This window comes from Rhamphochromis sp. 'chilingali', assembly GCF_963969265.1.
Source record: "Rhamphochromis sp. 'chilingali' genome assembly, chromosome: 20".
Classification (NCBI taxonomy): domain Eukaryota; kingdom Metazoa; phylum Chordata; class Actinopteri; order Cichliformes; family Cichlidae; genus Rhamphochromis; species Rhamphochromis sp. 'chilingali'.
Genome location: NC_137947.1, coordinates 2,975,266 through 2,998,689, shown reverse-complemented (window position 1 = coordinate 2,998,689; position 23,424 = coordinate 2,975,266). Strand labels below are relative to the sequence as shown.

At 39.9% G+C, this 23,424-nt stretch overlaps 1 protein-coding gene across 2 annotated transcripts in view; it reads right to left on the bottom strand.

Moving 5' to 3' along the window:
* The window catches only part of LOC308388138 (uncharacterized protein), a 47,121-nt gene extending 28,859 nt beyond the window's left edge, over positions 1–18,262 (bottom strand). Inside the window, exons 1-2 of one of the 2 annotated variants that reach the window (XR_013970061.1) lie at positions 17,561–18,262; positions 15,682–16,758 (exon numbers count right to left, since the gene is read on the bottom strand). Coding sequence is in view for 1 of the 2 variants with exons in the window: in XM_080868665.1 (XP_080724791.1) it covers positions 15,693–16,758; positions 17,561–17,785 (1,291 nt within the window). In the remaining variant the exon portion in view is untranslated. The remainder of the gene's footprint in view (positions 1–15,681; positions 16,759–17,560) is intronic. The other variant, XM_080868665.1, reaches the window with a different exon arrangement.
* Positions 18,263–23,424: the final 5,162 nt, after the last annotated feature.

Here is a 23,424-nt window from a genome sequence, read left to right as displayed (position 1 = left end):
AAAAAGATGGAGCCTCTTGTTCCAGATATGTTTTTCTCAGCTTCACATAACAAAGCACAGCATATATATTATCATCACAGTATGCTACAAAAAAGTATACAGGCCAGAATGTAAGCATTTTGCTACTATAGCACACCTAAATCTTAGGCTAAATTCCTGACAGTCAAGTGGCATTGTCAATAACGTAGGTGCCAAATTTATTGGGGTACACAGTTTGCTATTAAAAGCAAACATCTGTAGTGCTCCTTATTTGCATGAAGTCATACTGCTGCTCACTGATCATCACCTCTCTGCTTAACCTAGCTTCAACAACTTTCCGATATCTTCATGGTGTGTATAGCTCTGTACAGCACTGTTGCTCTTGAAAATCGGTACCAGTAGACTCTTCTCCATTTCTCAGAAATCCTTCCACTCACCAGAATAGGATTAAACAATCTAATTAAAAAGCACACATCTCCATACCTCAGCAGGTATGTAATCTGGACCTACTGCCTTTCCACTATTCATGATTAGGGATGGGATTAGGTTTTATCCGATACCGGTGCCAAATCGGTACTTTTGAAACGGTGCCGGTGCTTAAACGGTGCTCGAACCAGTGCTTAAAGAATGGAGAACACAAAATTGGTCCAAAAACCTCTCATGTTCAGCTGGTTTTTTTTGTAAAAAGATAACAATGTTAGCCTTTTCTGCAGCTATGGGGCATATATGGCATCACTCTTGGCTGGAAGCAGTGCTTAAACAATGGAAAAAACACAAACTTAAACCCTCTCATGTTTAACTGTTTCCCACTTTTTCTTTGGTCATTTTAGCCTTTTTGGCCAGGGTGAAGGGAGTATCTGCCATCAAACAAGAAGACAGCCGCATGTAGCTATGATGATGTTTGCTAGTTCACCTTACGTGCATTAATGTAATAACGTGGTTAGCCTACTCAACGTAAATTACACACGAACAACATTAAGCTACTCATGCAGAGAAGAACGGCTGCTGCTGCCATTATCATCTGTCATCATTTCTGCTACACTGGCAGGGCTAGGGGCCAGGACTCTATTCTTCGGGTTTTTGGGGGATGTTGCTCCGGGTCCGATAACTGGCAACCCACCCGACGTGCACGGTATGAGGTCTCGCAGCAAGCTATCAAATACGGCGCATTTCTCGGCTTTTAAAAAAAACGCTATGCGTCGCCAGGTGTTTCATCGGATTTGAGGTGTTACCTCCTTTGACAGTATCACAGTATCAGCTTAAAGCACTTGTTGCAGGCTGCTGAGTTTGCATATTTTGCTGTGAAGTACAGCCAGACTTTTGACCGCTTCGCCTTGGACATTTTTAATCTGTAGCTCTGCTCTAACAGAACGTACGTACCTGGCCCCGCCTACTATCCTCGGAAACGTAAAATGATTGGCTAGAAGTGTATCACAGCTCAGGAAAAAAAAGCACCGAAATAAAGCACCGAAATGTGCGCTGCTTTTCGGTCTGGTTACTACCGTTTATGTCAGAACCGGTGCCATCATGGCACCGGACACCGGTACCCATCCCTATTCATGATCTTATATAGGTTCTTCCACGTCCTCCTACTTTGCACTTTGTGATTCACTAACTTTCCTCCAGCTGTCCACTTTTCTCTTTCTCTCTCGCTCTCATTTTCTTCACTCTGACACTCAACACACGCGCTTCACTCACTTGTACATTTCCATCTCTATCTTTGATCACTCAAACCTGCTGCACATCCATTAACTATTACACATATAAATATTTTATATTTTACAGCCATTTAACATCTTTAATAACATTATTTGATAACATCTGATTTGATTTTAAATTACACTGAAATGCACTACATAGAGCCCTGTACACAGCAATGTCAGATTAACTTGTGGGGTCTGCTAACAGTTGGCGGGCTAGCAATAACAGACCTTTCTTTGTAGATTAATGTCCATGTGTCTGTGCTGAATGTCAGTACTCACTGCTTTGAGTGGTTATATGTCAGTTTAGTCTATATAAAGGCATTAATTTTCTCCATGAATGATACTCACAAGCCAACAAGCTAGTCTCTAGTACTGGGATGCTACAGGCATCAGTCTATTTAATAGTAACCATAGTAGTAATTTTTAAACACCTATAATACCACAAAACTTGGCACTATGGAACTAGACTATAAGTTTAATGATTGAAAAAGTCAGCCCCCCTCCTCGCTTTAATATTACTGACAAATGGCCAACTAAACATTTTTGATCGTAACACTTATTTAATATGGAAGGTACTTCCGATGTTCAAATGTCACATGTGGCTTTTTACGTAACAGCGAGATATACTTAAGTAGTTCAGATGTTCAGACCATCTCTGAATGTGTTTATGCCCACATTTGTTTTAGTGACAGCTCAAACAGTGCAGGTATCCACAAGTACATAGCTTGTGTTTGTTACTAGCAGCAGCAGTAGGGTAATATATTATGTGCTCCCTTGGCACTAACTAGATGGTGATGTGTTTGTCTGTGTATACACTCTGAGCTTTCCGTGAAGATAGGCTATTTTCTGCCTATGCACAGTAATGTGAGCCCAGGTCAGCAGAGCCCAACAAAACTGCTGTGATTTCACTTGATGAAGCACACATACACACAAACAGAGAGAGAGAGAGAGAAAGACACACAGAGAGATTAGCAGAACTAGAAAAACTACAGTCCCTGATAAACAAGTGTAACCTGTGCAAAGTATGATAAACAGCCAACTTGAGCTACATCAGGGGAAAATGTCTAAATTTGTAGTGAAACTGATAAATTTATGGGATATCACACTCAATAGTAATGTTAATCAAGATGAGCCATTGTTGGGGATTGAGTCTGTTTAACTCTGGGACCATTAACAGATGAATAATGACAAAAAGAGGCCTTTCTCATTTCCTAAATCGCCTGCTGTGATGTAAAAGCAACAAATCCTTTTGCTGCAATTTCAGCCAGAAGGATGTAATGAAATATCCAGTAGGTGTACATAAATCACAACAGTTAAGTGATCTTACTCTACCTGCTCCTAGGCTAATAGCTTTGCCTATTTACAGGCAACAGAATTCGAAAAAGTGACAGTGGCAGGAAATAAATTACTGTACTACTTTAGAAAACTAGGCTTCATTGAAAACAACCTTTTGTAAAAATTTCTGAACAAATGATGGAAATCTGAGAAACCTATATTAATTTCAAGGAGATTGTAATGATGGCGACAAACAGAAACAGGAGACGTGTCTGGATAAGAAGAAACAGGGAGAAATTAAGTGGTAATGAGCTATTTTCTCTTTCTTAGTAATATTAAAAAAAATGAAGTTGACAGCTTTCTTTGGGAAGAATGGTCCAGAGACAGCGGACTTCAATGAAGATAGTCTGAATCGTTAAAGTACACTACAAAAAGACATTGAAATTCACAAAACTGATTTTTACAATCTGGACCATAGTCAGTAATGTAATACCAGTGGTTGGGGGTTTTTTTTGTTGCCACTATTATTAAATTAAATTACTAAATCCACCACATATAATTTTTGTAAAATGAAATTCTGTAACCACACATGTACAGCTTTTACAGTAAAGATTTATGTAAGTATGTCTTAAGTCAGGGCAGTAGTTCATGATGAAAAACCACCAGTTCCCAAACAGGAGAGGCCTGATTTAGAAATAGAAATGGACAGAAAAGGATGGGAGGAGAAAGGATGAGCAGATGTAGGATGGAAAAGAGATGCAGTCCCGGCTCCATCTCTCCCTCCTACAGTCAAGATCTCTGAGAGACACAAATTACATTCCAGTTTGACACCAAAACAGGCCAAGTCGACGTTATGCTCTGATGCCTTGCGTCAGAGTAAAAAACACACACACACAGTCACACAAACTGTCTGCAGCACAGTAATTCAATTAGACCAGCACTTGCTAAATAGGCTTATCTGAAGAGCGCAAGCTTGTTACATGACACCCTTAAGCCCCTGTCTCTGTGTGTGTGCGTGCATGCGTGTGTGCATGTGTGTTTGTTTGTGTGTGTAAGACAGAGAGAGACAGAAAAATATAAAAAAGGGCTGAGAAACCACAAAATGTGAACAGATATGAAGTCAAAATCTTCAAAAAATGTATTATTTTAATTATGTAGCAACGGATCACAATCATCTGAAGGTGTTTTACACTGTAAGCGAGATCTTGTAACAAAACCATGAAACGAAACCACACCTGATGTAGTTCTCCCTGTGTATGGCTCGATTCTCCAGCTTCTTCCTAGAGTCATGTTAACTTAATGAGTGAAAGGTGTGAATGTGACTGTGAATGATTGTCTTCTCTTTCAGGCCCGGAACAGACTAATCACCTTTCCAAGGTGCAGCCCGCCTCTCACCCTATGACAGCTCGGACAGGTTTCAGCCAGAAGGTGGCGGAGCACCATTCCAGATCATCTCAGCCCAGCGTTACCCTACTTCTCTTACTAATAATTGTAGTTCTACTACAATATTGAGTGACTATTTGGTTTTGGCATTATAGTTATATATGACTATATACAAGTGATTCAAAACTTTATTACTAATTGTAATTATCTGAATGTTTTTTAAAGGTATACTATGTAATATTTTGAGGCTAAGAGAAAAAAGAGAATGTTGCACTCCACTGTTTGTGGAAGCTGTCTTGTTTCCCTGGAATGGATATCACCATCACCATTCTGTCTCATTTCTGGATTTTTGATTGAACTTTAGTTCAATCAAAAATCCAGAAACACATTACATAAAAGTTATGAATTGATTTGCATATTAGTGAGGAAACTCAGTATTTAATCCCTGCCTCCCACAGATTACAATCAATAATTCTTTAGGAATTTTGTGTACAAAGCACACCTGTCCACAGAATCAGTTTCTTCCATTCCAACCTCTCCACCACCATGAGCAAGACCAAAGAGCTGTCAGAGTACATCAGACAGAAAGAAGACCAGGCTGGAAGAAGCTTTTTGAGAAGTCCATGCTACTCATCTGGTGTTGTCATTAAAGTAAAAAGTAAAGCAAACATATTCTAAGATATTCTAACAGTCTCTGAGTTTCTGTTGTCAGAAACTTGAATTTTTAACTGAAGAATCCAATACTGATGCAAAACAGAATAATCGCCAGTAGTGATCTGAGACCTATAGACCTCACTCTATCTACCAGGAGAACAGTACCTTCAGGACTGTTCAGTATGTGTTAGTTCTAGTACATGATTCAGCTCATGGTTTGTTAGAATGCCAGTATTTTTTCTGCACACTGACATTAGGGTTGGCTGTAACTCAGGAGGTAGAGCAGGTCATCTACTGATCGGAAGGTTGGCAGTTCGATTCCTGGCTCCTCCAGTCTGCATGTCAAGTATCCTTGGGCAAGATACTAACCCCAAGTTGCTCTCCAATGCATCCATCAGCGTATGAATGTGTGTGAATGTATTTAGAAAGCATTATCTATAATGAAAGTGCTTGTGAGATTGGGTGAATGTGGCATGTTGTATAGAGCACTTTGAGTACTCCGGGAGAGTAGAAAAGCGCTCTATAAGAATCAGTCCATTTACATTCTTGGAGAAGCCAGTTTAGAAAGTGATATCTCTATTCTTCCCCCAAAATTTGGAAATCTTCAGATGCTCCTATTACTTAATTCATAATTTTTCTCTTTAATTAGAGAGCTTTTTATGCTTGTACAAATAATTGTGTGTTTATGAAATGGGGATGCATTTAAGGGTTAGTGTTTAATGTTTGCATTGCGTGCACCTGTGGCTTGTGTCTGTGCATGTAGCTACAAGATATATATAGATATAGATAGAGAGAGATAGAGAGAGATAGATATATAGATATATACTTATTTACACACACATCCAAAGTTGTGTGTGTAAATAAGCTTGTGTGTGATTATGTGATATGCAGCTGTGAATGTACCTGTGTGTATTGGTATAGCTGTTTCCATGATTGGGTCTCTGCCACGCATGCTTCATTCAAGATAATAGTTTTTTTTTTAAAAAAGCACAGAAAATCTTCTGATCCCCTTCTGTGCAAGAACAAAGACTTTGTAACTAACCAACCGCCATTAGACCGTACTTTGGGTTCTGGCTATTTACAGAGCCTAATGAGTTTGGCACACTCATTTTTCCCATCTGATTCAGCACAAATATAACCTGAGTTGACAGCCAGACCAGCTGGGCTCAATATAACAGCTCAAACCACTAAACAAAAGGACTAACAGAGACATCCTACATGTGTCTATCTCAAACCAAGCAGATCCTTCAACTTCTTTTCATTTCTTTGGGGAGCAGAAGAGGGAGATAAATCTTGTGACTAGGGCATGTGATGAGTGAAGATTATGTAATGTATATAGTATTGAAAACCCTGTGTTTTAAACATGCTCTGGGCCAGCATGTGATAGCATGATAGAAACATGCATAACACTGCCCCCTGGGTTTTACTGTGCACAACACCGTGAATACTGGATAAGCATGCTCTTATTCTTGCTCATCCTCAAAGTGAGGTACTGCCTTCAGGTTTGGAAAAGTGAGACTCTTGGGCCATTTGGGTCAGCTGGAAAGAGAATTTGGTGTTTGCTCCCTGCAAAAGTTTGCTGACCATGTCAAAGCTGTGGAGGGCACAGTGTAAGGGATCAAAATGGGACCAGGGAGCAATCTGAAAAAGCTGTTACTTGTCCAGCTGTCTGGACAAGCCTGGGAAGAATGGGAACAGGATATTGGCCAAATAAAATCAGGTAAGATTTTTTCTAGGTAATTCTTAGAGCTTTTTGATCATGCCTCATACTCCAGAAAAAACAATTGTATGGTCCCACTAGCTCCAGAAGAGCTTTGTCAGAACTGAGAAAAATAGCACTATTGGATTTCACAATAATAACAAGCTCGCTCAGGAGATAGCAGAAGGAGATAACAGATTTAAATCCTGTGCAATAAACCAGGGGCCAAAATAGAGCTGTGGATGCTGGATGTACATTTTATCATTTCCTAGACAAAAATACTAATACTAATAATTGGTGATTGCAATTTTACTAACATATATTTTCCCCCTTTAGAAGAACTGTAACAGCCCTTTATATCTAGGACTAATCAATGAAATGATAAAGCTAGTTATGCTAAAATAACTTTTCTGTTGTCATTGTAAAGTCGATAGAACTCATTCCATCCATGTTTTGACTGATAAGACAAAAAACCACTGACAATGAGAATTGTGTCACGCTAAATCAATCATGTGGTTGGAACAACACATGTTTGGGCTGCTGCATCTGTGCCATTGAGCTTGCTAGGAGCATGGGCAAGATAAAAGACAAAATAACAACAAAAAACCTTAATGAAAATTTAACAACCCAATGGATGCAGCCCAAGGCTCATAAGACAAGGATCCTTATTTGCTGAAAAGATGGGTCTAAGGAAGTCGGTAGTGTGGAGATATTTTACTACTTAAGGTCTGCCAAGAAATCAAAGCACCATACAAACTGTGTCAAAAACATGTTCCTAGAAAGGCAGGTAATACCAAAATATATTTTTTTCTATCTGAAGCATTGCCAACATGCTTTTTTTCTCATTTTCTGTTTTCTTTTTGGTGCGGCCATGAATAAATTTGAACATTGCACAGTTGATTGTTTAGCTGCAGAATGCAATCCGTGCATAATTCCCAGAAATTTCCTCCCGTACCGTATGACATAAAAAAAACCACAGCGATATCACAAATGCAACAGATTTTTTTTTCATGATTTATGTCATGAATAAAATATTGTGATGTAAACATGACTAAATGTGGAACATGCCAAGCACTGTCAATACTTTCTAGATGCACTGTATATCCCTCAGAATAACAATGAATATTTACTGAAGCACAGCTCTTTTTTCCCCCTTTGAAATAGTGTAATAGGTGCTAAAAGCTCACTGTCCTACCTTAATAAAGATGCCATAACTGCTACAGCCCACATCTGATTTTATATGATTAAATTTAAAATTGTATCATGGCATCTTCTACCCATGCAGTATGAACGAAAATAAAATCACTATCAGTGAATAGTTGCAAATAACATATCTTTAAATGGCATTAAAATATATGACGAACTTTAAACTTGAGTATATTTATACCCAGTTATGGTTGATTGGTTGATTGAATCTTTATTTTGAACATGTTGAAAAAGTACAACAAAATAGAATTAAAAGAGACAAATGAACAAAGAAAAACAAAAGGAAAACGAGCAACCACAACTCCAAATAACGTTCATGTTCAAAAAGGAGCAGGAAGAAGCATAAGCTTATTTAATCCCACCCCTTTTCCACTATCTAGTATCAATAGACTACAGAAATACCTCCTTGTAATTACATTATATGTTATGTGTAATTTTTTTTTTTTTTTTTTACAGTTCATTCAGTGTCATTTGTCATGATAAAGTACTGTATCTAATATCATTTAATGTGTATATCTCTACAATTGACATACCTCAATTACAGTCCCAGTAGACAGCCTGAGGGTCACATTACATAGACACCATATACTGATACCAGCATAGCAGTGCTACTATAAAGGGTGAAAATTACATAGCGCCTAGTCAATTATTTAGTGCACCAAGACTGGAGAGCAGAGAGCATATTGATGTTAATGACCTCAATTTGTAAAGGTGCTGGCCCTTGATGGAACTTGCTTAATGAAGATTTAGACTGGCTGTGTGTAAGTTTGCAACAAGAAGTGAAGAGCTTCAGTTAAGAATTTGTATTATCCAACTGCTATAGTCCAAAGGCATGAAGTAGACAGAAAGGAGACAGCACAAAGGAAGCAGAAGCAGAATGAATGAGCAGTAGAAGAGATAGATGATCTTAAAGAATAAGAGGATAAGAACGTTGCAGTGATCATTTCATGAACCAATCAAAGAAAAAAAAGTAGAATGAATAATAATTCTTTTATAAAATAACCAATGAATTATTTCTACTAATACTAAATAAGTCCAAACATATCCAATTTGTAGTGCAGCAACAACACTTGGATGTCACAAGGAGCTAAAACTCTGGATGTTCTTCTATCATACCACTTGAGGTAGAATGGGCAGCAAGTGCAGGTCCAGCCAACAGTCTGTAGTGACTGAAATATTTGTAAAGAATTATTTAGTTAGCATAGCATCAGTTATTAATTTATATATATATATATATATATATATATATATATATATATATATATATATATATATATATATATATATATATATATATATATATACGTACAGATAACACACACCAATTAGTTAAACTGCAGGAATGTCTTAAAGACATAAAGACCTGGATGGCCGCTAACTTTCTGCTTCTTAATTCAGATCAAACTGAGGTTATTGTACTCGGCCCTGAAAAGCTTAGAAATATGGTATCTAAGCAGATTCTTACTCTGGATGGCATTACCTTGGCCTCCAGTAACGCTGTGAGGAACCTTGGAGTCATTTTTGACCAGGACATGTCCTTCAATGCACATATTAAACAAATATGTAAGACTGCGTTCTTCCATTTGCGCAACATCTCTAAAATTAGAAATATCCTGTCTCAGAGTGACGCTGAAAAACTAGTTCATGCATTTATTACTTCCAGGCTGGACTACTGTAATTCATTATTATCAGGATGTCCAAAAAACTCGCTGAAAAGCCTTCAGCTAATCCAAAATGCTGCAGCAAGAGTCCTGACAGGGACTAGAAAGAGAGAGCAGATTTCTCCTGTTTTGGCTTCCCTTCATTGGCTTCCTGTTAAATCCAGAATTGAATTCAAAATCCTGCTCCTCACATACAAGGTCTTAAATAATCAGGCCCCATCTTATCTTAATGACCTTGTAGTACCATATCACCCTATTAGAGCACTTCGCTCTCGCGCTGCAGGCCTACTTGTTGTTCCTAGAGTATTTAAAAGTAGAATGGGAGGGAGAGCCTTCAGTTTCCAGGCCCCTCTTCTGTGGAACCAGCTTCCAGTTTGGATTCAGGAGACAGACACTATCTCTACTTTTAAGATTAGGCTTCAAACTTTCCTTTTTGCTAAAGCATATAGTTAGGGCTGGACCAGGTGACCCTGAATCCTCCCTTAGTTATGCTGCAATAGACGTAGGCTGCCGGGGGATTCCCATGATGCATTGAGTTTTTCCTTTCCAGTCACCTTTCTCGCTCACTGTGTTAACAGACCTCTCTGCATTGAATCATATCTGTTATTAACCTCTGTCTCTCTTCCACAGCATGTCTTTTATCCTGTCTTCTTTCTCTCACCCCAACCGGTCGCAGCAGATGGCCCCGCCCCTCCCTGAGCCTGGTTCTGCCGGAGGTTTCTTCCTGTTAAAAGGGAGTTTTTCCTTCCCACTGTTGCCAAAGTGCTTGCTCATAGGGGGTCATATGATTGTTGGGTTTTTCTCTGTATCTATGAAGCGCCTTGAGGCGACTTATGTTGTGATTTGGCGCTATATAAATAAAATTGAATTGAATTGAATTATGTATATATCAATGTATGTAGGTAACCAAAGTGAGGGTAATTAAAAAAAACTATTTATATGCTTTTAGAGATAAACACCTGAGCACTGATAGTTTGAAGGCCCTGTTGTATCTTATTATTTACACAAATAAATATCTTATTTAGGGCCTAAACATATTTAAAAGCTCATAAAAACTTACACACATCACAGGTGTGCTGAAAGCTTGTGTCTCTTAAATGGGTAGAACAAGATGCCTCTGCCCCACCGCTGTGTTTCATGTATATGTATGAAAATGCTGGATTCGAAAGGCAACAGAAAGTCATTTTGGCACCATTTTTGTGACTTTTTTGGGATGAGGCCAGCTGCATATTTGGTCAGATAATACTTTGTTTGGCTTATTGAAGAGTGTGTTGTTGATTTCTTCACCATAGTGTGTATAATCCAGATTCATTCACTTTAAGCTTCAGCTTCCCTGCAACTCTTCCTGCAACAGCATTTCCCTCTGAATATCTACAAAGAGCATTTAACTTCATTTTAATGCCAAAAAACTCATTAAGTCTCAATTTGGAGCAAATTAAATCTTAATAAACTAAATCAGCATTTCTGTTCCTGCCTCCTGAATTTAGTCTCCTGCAGCTAAAATTTCAGCTATGGTGACATCCGTGTTCTTAGTTAAACCATTTATAACCAGACCGGGTTTCATAGCATCCGACTCATTTTTCAGATCGATTTATTTTTTTAGGTCTATGCATCTTTTTGTTACTTGCTATTCTCTCTGAGAGCTAATAGACAGAAAACTTCTGAGGAGCTTGTGATTTTCTATACTGTAAATTCTACCAAAAGCATATGCTTTGTTCTCTTTCATAGTAGGATGTGTGAAAAGTTGTGCAGCATCTCAGTTTACAGTACAGTACATCCAGCCACTATTGTTTCCTAGTAATAGCTGAGTCAGGCATCCTGTGTCCACCTAAGGTACAAAGCTATTTCCCATGGTCTCAGCTGTAATATAGAGCACTTCCACTCAGCACAGTAGAAATCATTACTGATGCTAGACTACCACAACACAGTATTTATACAGTCATGTTTCAGTAGGAAGGGTCATGTGCACTTTGTAATGTAGTGCTAAATACAAAGACCTAACTGCAACCTTTAATGTTGTCTTACAATGGCAAAGTGATAGTGTGCATCATACTTTTTAACTATTGTTTAAAATAACAGATTGAAAATACACAAATTAAATCAAGAACACTTCATTTTGTTCTACTTATACTAGTGCTGAACTAGTATGTCCTACAGCAGCCATGAGCTTCATTACTGAAGGCTAGAAACAAGGATCTCCCGGGAATATGAGGATTTTTAAGACAGCATTTGCCATTTTTTATGTAAACGAGCCACTGCACAAGCAGACAGACATAGAGCATGATAAGATTTGTCACTCCCCACTGTGTCACGTGTACGTTTGACAAATCACACTTTCCTTATTTATATAGCCCTCATGCATATTTTCAAATTAGTTATGTTCCCTCTTATTTTGAAAGGTCAGTCGCTGCTAAGCCCTGTCCATCACAACTTTTAATCCTGGCAGTGAGAACTGTGTATAAAAATAGATGTCTGTTTGAAACAGTTGTTTAGTTCAACCTTGAGAAATAAAGCTGAAAGACTGTACTTAAGTCACATCTTGATTGTTTGATTTAAATTCTACTACGGTGATGTACAAAATTATAAAAACATGTGCCATTGTAATTCATATACTTGGTGGTATCTGAACTGTCTACCCTGATTTAAAATGTGGCCAATTTCTGGTGTAAGATCGCCGTCTTCTGAACCTATTTTAAGACTGAGCCACTTCAGTATGGTTCTAACCACTTCCTCACTTGCCTCTGCAGTCCCCTCTGGTTCTCCTACTGTGTGTCAAAACCTAATTTCATTTTGGATGTAGGGAGGCAGGTTTGGGCAGGAGATAAACAAAGATTGTGTTATGGCCTAAAAATACATGATTTATTCATGAACTCTATGTTTTTTACAGCACAAGTGATATGCTGTAATATGAGGCAATATTCTTCTTCAGATGTTTTAGAATAAAACAGTCATAGTTTGTGTTGACAGTCTAGCCCAAGAATTCACAACATACAATCCTGTGAAATTAGAAAAATCATGAAAATGGCCTGGGTTGTACAGACATGTAAAAAAGTAATTTAGAGATTAGATAGAGCCAGTTGCTGCAGATCCAATGCATTTGATTAGTTGATCAACAAGTGTGACACCCCTCTGTCAAATCGTTTTGGCAGTTTGATCATCTGGAGTATTCAGGTGTGTGTTAATACTTTCCAGAAGAAGGTCAGACTGTAGTAGACTCCTTGAAATTCCAAAAATCCAGAGACTTGCATCTCAGACCCTAAAATCCTCAGATAGTATGTAAATATTAAAGTTCGTGACAGTGCAATTAGAAAAAGACTGAGGAGAAAGCCTTTTCTCTCTAAAGAGAACATGGCAGCATCACAAAGGTTTGCAAAGTTGCATCTGAAGAAACCACAAGAGTATTCCTTTGGACAGACAACACTAGAGCATTGTGATTTGCTGGTGTGTCCTTGGGATCATTGTTCTGTTGCATGTTCCAGCTTTGGCAAAGCTGTCAGACAGATGGCCTCATATGTGACTCTAGAATACAAAGCTGCTACTACAGAGGAGATCATGCTCCACTCATTGACTGCAGAAGAGCATTATGGAAAAGTTAAAGCTCACTGTGAAAGATTAAACTAGTCACTTCCTGCATTTTAAAACAAAATAAGAAACATTTGAATAAATTATTGTGAAAGTAAAAAAAGTTCATCATCTTGTCTGCATCTGCCTGTAGCCTCTCTCATATCTACCATTTACGCTTTTTCGTCTCAGTCTGCAGCTCTCAACATCCTCAGCTTTGCTCTTCAGACCTTAAACCATCTGATTGTGGTGCTCTGCTCGAGTTTATTCTGCTTGCTCGGATTAGTCGTCCACTCTCTGGATACTCTGCTCAGTTCAGCAACAGTTCCCCCACTGCTCTGCACAGCCAACAACCATGGCTCAATATTCCATTTGCAACTCAAGTCCACGAGCCGCTACGTAATTATAACAGGTGGCTAATGCGGCTAATGAGTAACTGCTAATAGTTAAGGAGCTAAATGTGCATGTGCACCAGCCAGGTTAACATTTTTTATAACTATTTATAAATGAATGTTTTGAAAACATTTATTGACCACTAAAAATCATCCCAAAGTGTAGTTCAATATCATGAATGTTAAATACTTCAACTGTTAGTGAGGGGAGGAGCTGAACGCCCGTCTGTCTGCAGCGGTGCAGCTAGAAGATATCGATCGTTGCAAGTGAACACTGTAATATTGTATGAATTGAGTGATTTAATTTAGTATCAATTAATATGTGAGTATCGATTTTTTGGACCACCCTAGTTGATGTGAGCTTGTTGTGCCGATGCTGTTTTTCACATGCAAAGCCGACACTCAAAAACACAGAGAAACAACTAAACCAAAGAGTCACAAGGGAGGACTTTGGAATATTTAATGGAAGCCAAAATTAAGTCAAGCTTAAAAGCCAAGCCAATGCATTTCAAATCCGCTCAGCTGTTTCAAAGAATGTCATGAGTCCTTTTGCTGTCAAAAATTGAAGGGGCCTGTGCAGTGTGCATGTGGAAAAATTCCACGTGAGCGTTTCAGAAGAGCTGAGCAGCTGTCAGATGTGAGCTAATAAAAATGAATGGGTACAAAGTCACACTTACCTGTGTCCCTGCATGCATACTACACTATATATACATGCATGTTAAACTCTCTTTATTTGTTTCCATGCCTAAATACTGTCTACTCATCCTTCAGCTGTCACTGTGTGCGCATGTGCATCCAAACATGTATGTGCGACTATAATTGTAGGTCTAGCTCATAGGCCACGTCTAAACCTAGCTAAGTCCTCAGCAGTTTCTATGAGTTAACTCAGTCTTGTGTTTCCTTGAACCAAGGTCATCCATTACTGTGACTTTACACTTAAGAGTTTGGGAGTACCACAGCATAGAAAGTCCATGAGCAGTCCATTAGTTTGTATAATCTTTTATACTGAAAGATTATAAAATAATGAGAATTTATCTCTACAAATTCTCACTTCCATTCTCCACTTCCTGAACTGTTTTGATATTGCATCAGTTTTTGGTCAACTGAGTTATTGTTAATAAAAGTATTACATGTGCTTCTTTCTGTTTTTTAATTATATTAGCAACTAAAAGCTTGTTGTTATAAATACAAACTTCCCAGAGAACACTGGCAAATAAGCCATAAGTTAATATTTTTTCATTTAACTTACATTGAAAGGCTCAACTTTTTAATATATGTAAAGATATACAAAAATGAATCTGAATCACAAATAATATAAATGAAAGGTGGAATATGGGAGTAGAAGCCTGGTTGAAAATTATTAAAATGGTCAAGTAAAAAAAAGCATTAGATCAAATAGACTAAGGTGTATTTACATAACAAATCTTCTATATGCCTATTAGGTTTTAACAATCTGAAGGAATACGTTAAAAAATAATATACTGAGATGATGGCAAACAAATACTAAAGCATTGATATCAGCTATGTAGTTCCTTTACATATCTATATTATTGCTAATATATATTGTAATATATCTATATCACTGAAGAACTTCTGCATGGATGCAAACTGCATTTCGTTGCCCTGTACCTGTGCATGTGCAATGACAATAAAGTTTAATTCTATTCTATTCTATTCTTTATCTTGTTGCTTTAATAGGCACACCGCTAACATGGACTCCAAACAGTAAACAGTTTAATAATAATAATGGATTGCATTTTTATATAGTGCTTTTCGGGACCCCTCAAAGCGCTTTACAATACCACTATTCATTCACTCTCACATTCACACACTGGTGGAGGCAGCTACAGTTGTAGCCACAGCTGCCCTGGGGCAGACTGACAGAGGCGAGGCTGCCATATCGCGCCATCGCCCCCTTTATCCTCATTAAGTAAAGAAATGCAATAAATGTATATTGTTGAAAACATTCAAATGTTTGTATGCTTGTTGTGAATGTACGGCTCATGTAATTGATAAAAATATCTCTATTTGGTCATTATTAGTACTTGCTTCCACCATTTTCTAGTTAGATAAAACAATATGTTAGTGCATCTCTCTATAAATGTATAAGTGTTCATTTATGTGTCATAAAATGGTTTATGAATGAAAAAATACAAGATAAGAGTTACCATGTGCCTACCGTTGTACAGACTCTGGTGGTGGGGGGCAATCTCTTCACCCGCTGGTCTCCTGTGACTTCCATCCCTGCCAGGGGAGCCACTACTATACTTCCCCTTGCTGTGCTCCACCCCTGGGCTCTGATGATAGTGATAGTGGTGCCGTATAGACTCTGGACTTCCCACAATCACCCGCCCTTTTCTCAGGTGCTCAGGTGTGCCCATTGCTACCTGCTTGGCTTCAGGACTCCCAGCCCCTGCTGAGTTTACCTGCCGGTGTCGCTGACTCAGATCTGGGCTGGACTTAGCTGAGCCCTTGTCACTGCCTGGAGATGCCTGTCCTGACATCAGTAGCTGTTTCTGTGCTAGTAGGTCAGAGCTGCAGGGTTTGGAGTGGGAGCCACAAGGTAGCCTGGTAGGAGACTTGCTGTGTTTCTCTGGGCTGTGTCCTCGAAAGCTGTGAAGCTCTAGGTTGGTGAGGGAACCTCCACGGGGCCGGCAGGACTGGGGAAAGGTGTGGTACTCCGTGGTGGAGCTGCGCCTCCTCCCGCTGAATTCACAAACATCTCTCTTTTGTCCTGAAGAGCTGCATCTTGAGCCAGATCCAGGGCTTGAATTGGAGCCAAGAGGGGAGGGTTTATGGTGAGGGTTATCTGGGCTGTCTGTGCTCCCTGCGCTGGAGGTGCTGCTTCCATCGCCAACATCCCGCAACAGGCCTGGTGTAGGCATGCCACCGCCCAGCTGAGACAGGCTACTTTGACTGTCAATGGAGCTCCTGCAGCCAGGCCCTCCCTGACCACCACCACTTCCCCCTGTGCTTGCAGCCACAACTGTGGCCCTCTCCTCTTCTAACATGAGGCACACCTCCTTAAGCTCCAGGTTCTCCCGGATCACCTCCATCTGCCGCTGCTCCAGCTCCTTAAGCTTCTGCAAATAGATAGCCACTTCCTTCCTCATCAGGCCAGCGCTGTAGCGACCCAATCGCTGCCATTCCCGCGACACCCGCTTCCCTTTCTGCCGGTCGTCATCCAGGAAGCAGCACAGGTCCCTCAGCTCCTGGTTGTCCTCCTGCAGTTTCTGGTTCACGTCCTGGTTTACACAGAGCACGCGCGCACACACACACACACACACACACACACACACACACACACACACACACACACACACACACACACACACACACAGCACAGAAGCACATAGAGAGATTACATAGTCATTCCTGCTATGAATGAAGCTTTGATGAAGAAGATTACGTGTGTGTGTGTGTGTGTGTGTGTGTGTCTCTGTGTGTCTCTCTGTGTCTCTGTGTGTGTGTCTGTGTGTGTCTGTGTGTGTCTTTAGCTTCTGGACTATTAGGGAGGCAGGGCAGAATGATGGACAATTTTATCTATTCTTCAACATTTTATTGGTTAAAGGATAAAATGGTTTGTCAAGGACGCAACCAATACGTAACCACTAATGAAACTGGAGCTTCAGTCAATGATAATTGGCAGTATTAGTCTACCAGCTCCACTAACTGATTTTTTAGTGCAGAAAATTTAAAAAAAAAATGCATTACAAAATAGTTTCTCAGAAAACCTGTTCTAAGTTAATATGTTGTTTAGCACATAATAATAAACCATAAAACAGAGGTACAAGGTACAATTTTCCTTTTATTAATGTTTCCAAATTCCTGCATGGAGAAGCAACAGGTTTAATCTGCTTATTTAAAGCTAAATTTGACCTTAAATCTACCCCTGTAACCTGGCCGTATTTCTTCTCATGCAGAGCCCACACTTGTTTCAGTCAGTAGGCTGTCTACACATAGTCTACACATTGGAAGAAACCCCACACGGGCCCTGGCACAGCCTGGCTCCCCGGGATCCCCTTCATCAGCACCACCCGACCTCACCTTCAAACTCCGTATCTCGTTCAGGTGTTGTTGGAGTCTCCGGTTCACCTCCCGCATCAGATTGCCGTGCTCCACGATGACGCCCCTTTTTTCTGCTTCTGCCCTCCGCAGCCGCCTCACCAGCTCCTCTTTACCCCACTTCAGCAGCTCCTCATCGGGTATTTTGGAGATGTCCTCTGCTGGTCTCTCTGCGCTTTTGGACTGCTGCTGTGCGCTTTTCTCCATCCCTTTAAACTCCGGTGAAGGTAGACCGGGAGGTAAAACAAAGTGTTGTGTCTGATGAATTTTAGAGCAACCAAATCGAAGCTTTCAAATGCACAACTCTGGTCCAAACGTAACTCGGGTTCCCCCCACCCACCCTTCTTATATCTGTGGAATCACATCGCTGTCATTGCGCCTCTTTCCCACGCCCATGCTGCAGCTCTGATATCCACCCGGTGCTCTGCTGCTATATCACTGTCGTTAGAGCATCGTTCCGCATCCTGCTGCGTCTCTGGTTAAGCCCTTGGCCGGCTTGGCGGGGCGGTTTCTCTCCAGGTGCATGCCGACCGCTTTGCGCACTCCCGCTGCTGAGCGCGCACTACCTCAGTCCGACCGCCGGGCGGAGGGCGGAAAAAAGAGGAGGATGATAAGAAGGGGGGCTCCAAGGAGAGGTTGCAGGTGCATAGCCGAAGAGCCAGGATGATAAGGTGTGATAGTGTGGAGAGCCTCTCTCGTTCTACCATCACTCGCTTACTCGCTCTCTCCTTGTGCCTCTTGGTTTGTTACGCCATCTGCTGGAGTTAGATGTGAACAGTGCTGCACTCTGATTGTTCAAAGTGACGGGCTGCTTCTATTTTTAGGTTCGTTTATAATCAGGGCAGATAGCACTGATCATGGTTTGCTCTGATATTTATGGAAGCGTGACCTCTCTTCTTAAGGATAGCAATCACTAAAAGGGGAAGAGTCAATCCTCATTTCCAAAAAGTGTCACTGCCAGATTGTAAGCTAAAAATACAACTCCCAGGAGCATTTCCAGGATTTTTATAAATGAGATGATACCAAAACCGGTCAGGAGAGGGCCAAGGAAAATAGAAAAAATCTATATAAATAAATACAGTAAAAAGAACGCACACCCTCTTTCATTTCCAAGGTATTACATATCAGGAGATAATAAAACATAGTGTCATGTGTATTAATTAATCTAACCTCAGATGAATAACAAAACACGATATTTTACACAATGTCATTATTTATTTGACAAAAATTAAACTAAAATGCAGAAGCAGCATGTATTTACACATGATTACTGTGACACTATATCTATGAAGAAATACACTCATGTAGAGAGGTCTGGTATGTTTTAGGTGTTTTGTTTTTGCTTGAGGCCTCCCAGCTGAGACAGGTGAAAGTCTGACGTGGAACAGAAATAAAGATTAGCTGTTTGATAGTGACAGATTGATGCTGTTTTGATTTATTATTATTAAGAAGAATAAGAAGAATGAAAGGCACTCATGGACAGGCATTTAAAAATCACAGTATGGATAAAATAAAAGTTGGAAACACTATAGATATCACGTGACTATGGCTTTTTGAGGTTTTGGTGTATTTCACCCCAGTTTCAACAGATGGCTTACCGCTGCTTCTAGGTTTGATTGAGAGAGTGTAGAAAAAACCTGATGACACTGCAAACTCTGACAGAGCTTAAGAGTCAGCAGCATCACTACGAGTTTAAGTGGCAACAACAACAATGCACTCAGACAATTTGTGGGAACTTTTTGACAGTGTAAACCACAAGACCCACAGTGCAACTGCTGATGGTGCTGTAGTGGACAAAAAATATCTCACTAATACATTTGTTCCAAGGGCACATGAGCCAATCATGTGTTGCCTTTACATTTTTGCAAATAATACCTATGGATAACCATAAGGGTCACACTATGATTAGATATTTTTTGCATGTGGAGTAGTTATTCATTAAGAAAGGAAGCACTCTCCACCCAAAACAGTTGAAAAAAATATTATTTTCATATAAAAATCTTTATATCCATTGCTACTCAATTTCCCCATATTCTTTTTCCATGAGCATGGTGTTCATTTACTACTTTCTATTGTTGACTAAACATCTTTCATAAAGATTATAGCTCTATACTTAGCCTATCCACAAAGCAGGTGACATTTCTCCATCCATCGATCCATTCGCTACCGCTTATCCTTTTCAGGGTCGCGGGGGGTGCTGGAGCCAATCCCAGCTGTCATAGGGCGAGAGGCGGGGTACACCCTGGACAGGTCGCCAGTCTGTCGCAGGGCTAACACACAAGGACAGACAACCATTCACACTCACATTCACACCTAGTGGCAATTTGGATTATCCAATTAACCTATCCCCACAAGTTGCATGTCTTTGGACTGTGGGAGGAAGCCGGAGTACCCGGAGAGAACCCACGCAAACACAGGGAGAACATGCAAACTCCACACAGAAAGTCCCCGGCCTGATGGTGGAATTGAACTCAGGACCTTCTTGCTGTGCAGCAACAGTGCTAACCACCGTGCCACCGTGCTGCCCTTTTCAGTGAAAGATTATTTCTTAATTTTAGTTTCTGGACAAAAGAGTGCCCAGGCATCCCGAATGACTTTTAAAAGGTTCAAAGAACATGGCAACATGGCTTAGATTTGCAAAACTGCATCTGAAATTAAACAAAACACAACCAAAGACTTACTGAACAATCTCTTTTGGGCCCACCAAAGTAGAGATGCTTGGTCATAATGCATAGCATCACATATAGTTAAAACCAAACATAGCGTATCAGCACAAACAGCTCATACTAACTGTCAAACATGATGATGAAAAGATGATGATGGTTTGACTTATATTACAACCTCAGAACCTGGCCACCTTCCACTCATTGACCACAATGTGGACCGAAGTGTTCTAGAGTCACATGTGAGGCCATCTGTCTGACAGCTAGAGGTTAGGTCAAAGGTGGGCCAGTGATCCCAAGCACAGCAGCAAATCAGCAGCAGAACAGCTGAAAAAGAAAAGAATCAAATTGTTATAATGGCCCAGTCAAAGTTCAGAGCATAGGGTTAGGGTTAGGCTGACCTGCCACAGCATTTCATTCGAATGAAATGCTGTGGCAGGTCCTAAAGAGAGTTGTACATAAACAAACCCTGGCGGACCTCAATGAACTGAAGCAATGAGAAGAGGAGGCCACAATTCCTCCATAATAATGTGAAAGATATGTATGAGAAGTCATACTGAAAAGCTCACTTCAAGTTATTGTCGCTCAAAATAGTGCTGCAAGCTATTGAATCTGTGTAGGTAGTTTGATTGATTCTGCATTTTGTCTTAGTTTCTGTTAACATGGCGTAATTTTAACGCCTGTTAAACAATAGATTATTAGGACTTGATGTGTGACGTGAAACGTAAAAGAGGGCAGGCATTCTTTCTAAACCAGTGGAAAATTAACTAAAAATTTAGTGAATCCTAATGACTGTAACCAATGTTCCCTCTAAGCTGCGGGTGTGCGCAATTGCACACTGCGTTGCGTACAAAAAAAAAATCTAACCTGAATTGAAATTAACATTAACACTTTAACAATTCTGTTTTGCAGTGTTAGTCAGTAAGTGACTGGCTGCTGTATGGGATTAGAACGATGTTGCCTTATCCCATAGTCCAGCCAATAATGCGATTCATCAGCGCAAAGCACAGGGCTCGCGTGCGGAGTGAAGCGGAAAAAAAGTGCGAGAGAGAGGGTGAGAGAAAGAAAGAAACCCAGGGCTCGCGTCGTTCACTTCAAAGAGTCGGCTCAGTTTCATTCGCGACCGACACATCACTACTATGAAGAACACCTCAGGCTGTCAGGTTAAAACAGTCGGTCGTGTTTTCGTAACGTAAACGCTAGCCCTCCTCTCACAGCCTACGCTCCATCTGCTATTCCCGAACAGAGATACGCAAGTTTCTCCGTGACTCCAGTCAAAGCTGCTATGATGACGTTACACCCCAATTTAACATCACCGTGGTAGAAATTAGAATCAAACTTATGGGAAACGAGACCCCTTGGACATAAATCAGCGTGATGAGAACTATTGATAACAAAGGAAGAATCTTTGGAAAAACATGATCTGAGGAGAATTAATTTATTTTAGTCTGACCCTTGTCCCATCCGCTAACATGTAGGAGGCGGGGTTTATGACCTGTACTACAGCCAGACACCAGGGGGCGATAGAGACGTTTTGGCTTCATTTTTGGGGAGCTGTCGCGTCGTCCATATTTTCTACAGTCGCTGGGGGTCACACATTGAAACAGACTGACGTGCAGAGGTACAAGGCAGCCCAGACAGAGAATGTTGCTTTTAGACTTTGCGACTCATTTTATTTCTCTATCTGATAAGAAAACTATTCAATCAGATAGTTATTTGTAGTGAATGAAATACGGTTACAGTTTCAAGAGGTTTTAAGCACCAAATCTGAAATCCAATACTACAATATTATAATCCAAGATTTTTCAAGCATTTCAAGCACCCGTACGAAACCTGGATATGAAGTTGATGATTGCTAAAATAAAATAGAACGTTTTAATCAATTTCTTGTTTGCTCCTAAATCTATCTATATATATATATATATATATATATATATATATATATATATATATATATATATATATATATATACATATAATTCATAATTCATGTGCTTTACACCACTCAGGTCTGATTTTCCTCTGCAGAAATACACATTTCCAAAATCAAAAACTGAAAAGAACTGAAAACATATTTTGATTGAGGAAGCACTTGTTTTTACTAAACCATTTAACCCATGTATTTTCTCAGATGGTTGCGATATTATGTCATATCCATATCACAACAGACAACATATGCTCAAGTGATGAGTTTTCTTAGTTATATTTTGTAGGGTCTTAAACCTACACTGTGAAGTGCTTTGGCATTCATTTTGTTGGCACCATACAAATAAACTGAATTGAAATGAATAGAACATCAAGCCCCACACTTCTGCCTCTATATACACTTATCCAAAATACTGGCTCACACCACCAAATTAATGTACAAAGCAGGGTCTACAAGGACATGGAGGAGCAGGACCTGCACTGAACCCTGATCTTGCTTTGTGGACCGAGTTCATTGATTTGTAGGGTGAGCTAATGCATGTGACAATAAAAGTGTAAGTACCTGAAATAAATTTTAAGAAACGGGTAAAAGAAGGGGGAAAAAATCAAAACTGTTGCACTCATAAAACCTATTGGACAGAGACAGCTTCTTGCAAGGTGGCAAAAGAGCTTGTCTTCATTGTTGTTCGCCTCGTGTAAATGTCCAGAAAGCATGGGCCATGGATCATCTGTGGAGACACAGGTAACAATACATTGTTCACTTAAATTATGCAAGAAATTTACTATAAATGGCAACAACAGTTACCTAATTTGAAGTTTTCCACTCAAATTCAGTAAGCCGCTGGAGGAAAGTTGTGACATGAGGGTTAATGTGAACAACCTTTCGCTTCACAGTGGTCCCAGTCTTTCTGCCTGGTTTCAGTCATTATGCAAATGTACTGTTTATAAGATTGGGGAAACCTGCAGTCAGCTGAGACTGAAGAAGTCACTTGGATGAGTGACGAAAAGTTTCTCCCACAAAATGCTACGTCCAGATGAACAGAATCAACTTTTTGGAGACATGAGGGTTAATGTGAACAACCTTTCGCTTCACAGTGGTCCCAGTCTTTCTGCTTGTCCCAACCTTGGAGGTACATTTGGTTCCCTCTTCAGGGTTTATCCTTACAAAAACCCTTAAAGCATGCCACAATAAATAGTAACATACAGTAACATTGAGTTGTGATGTGAAAAAAATGACCTACTTAGGGATAATTTATT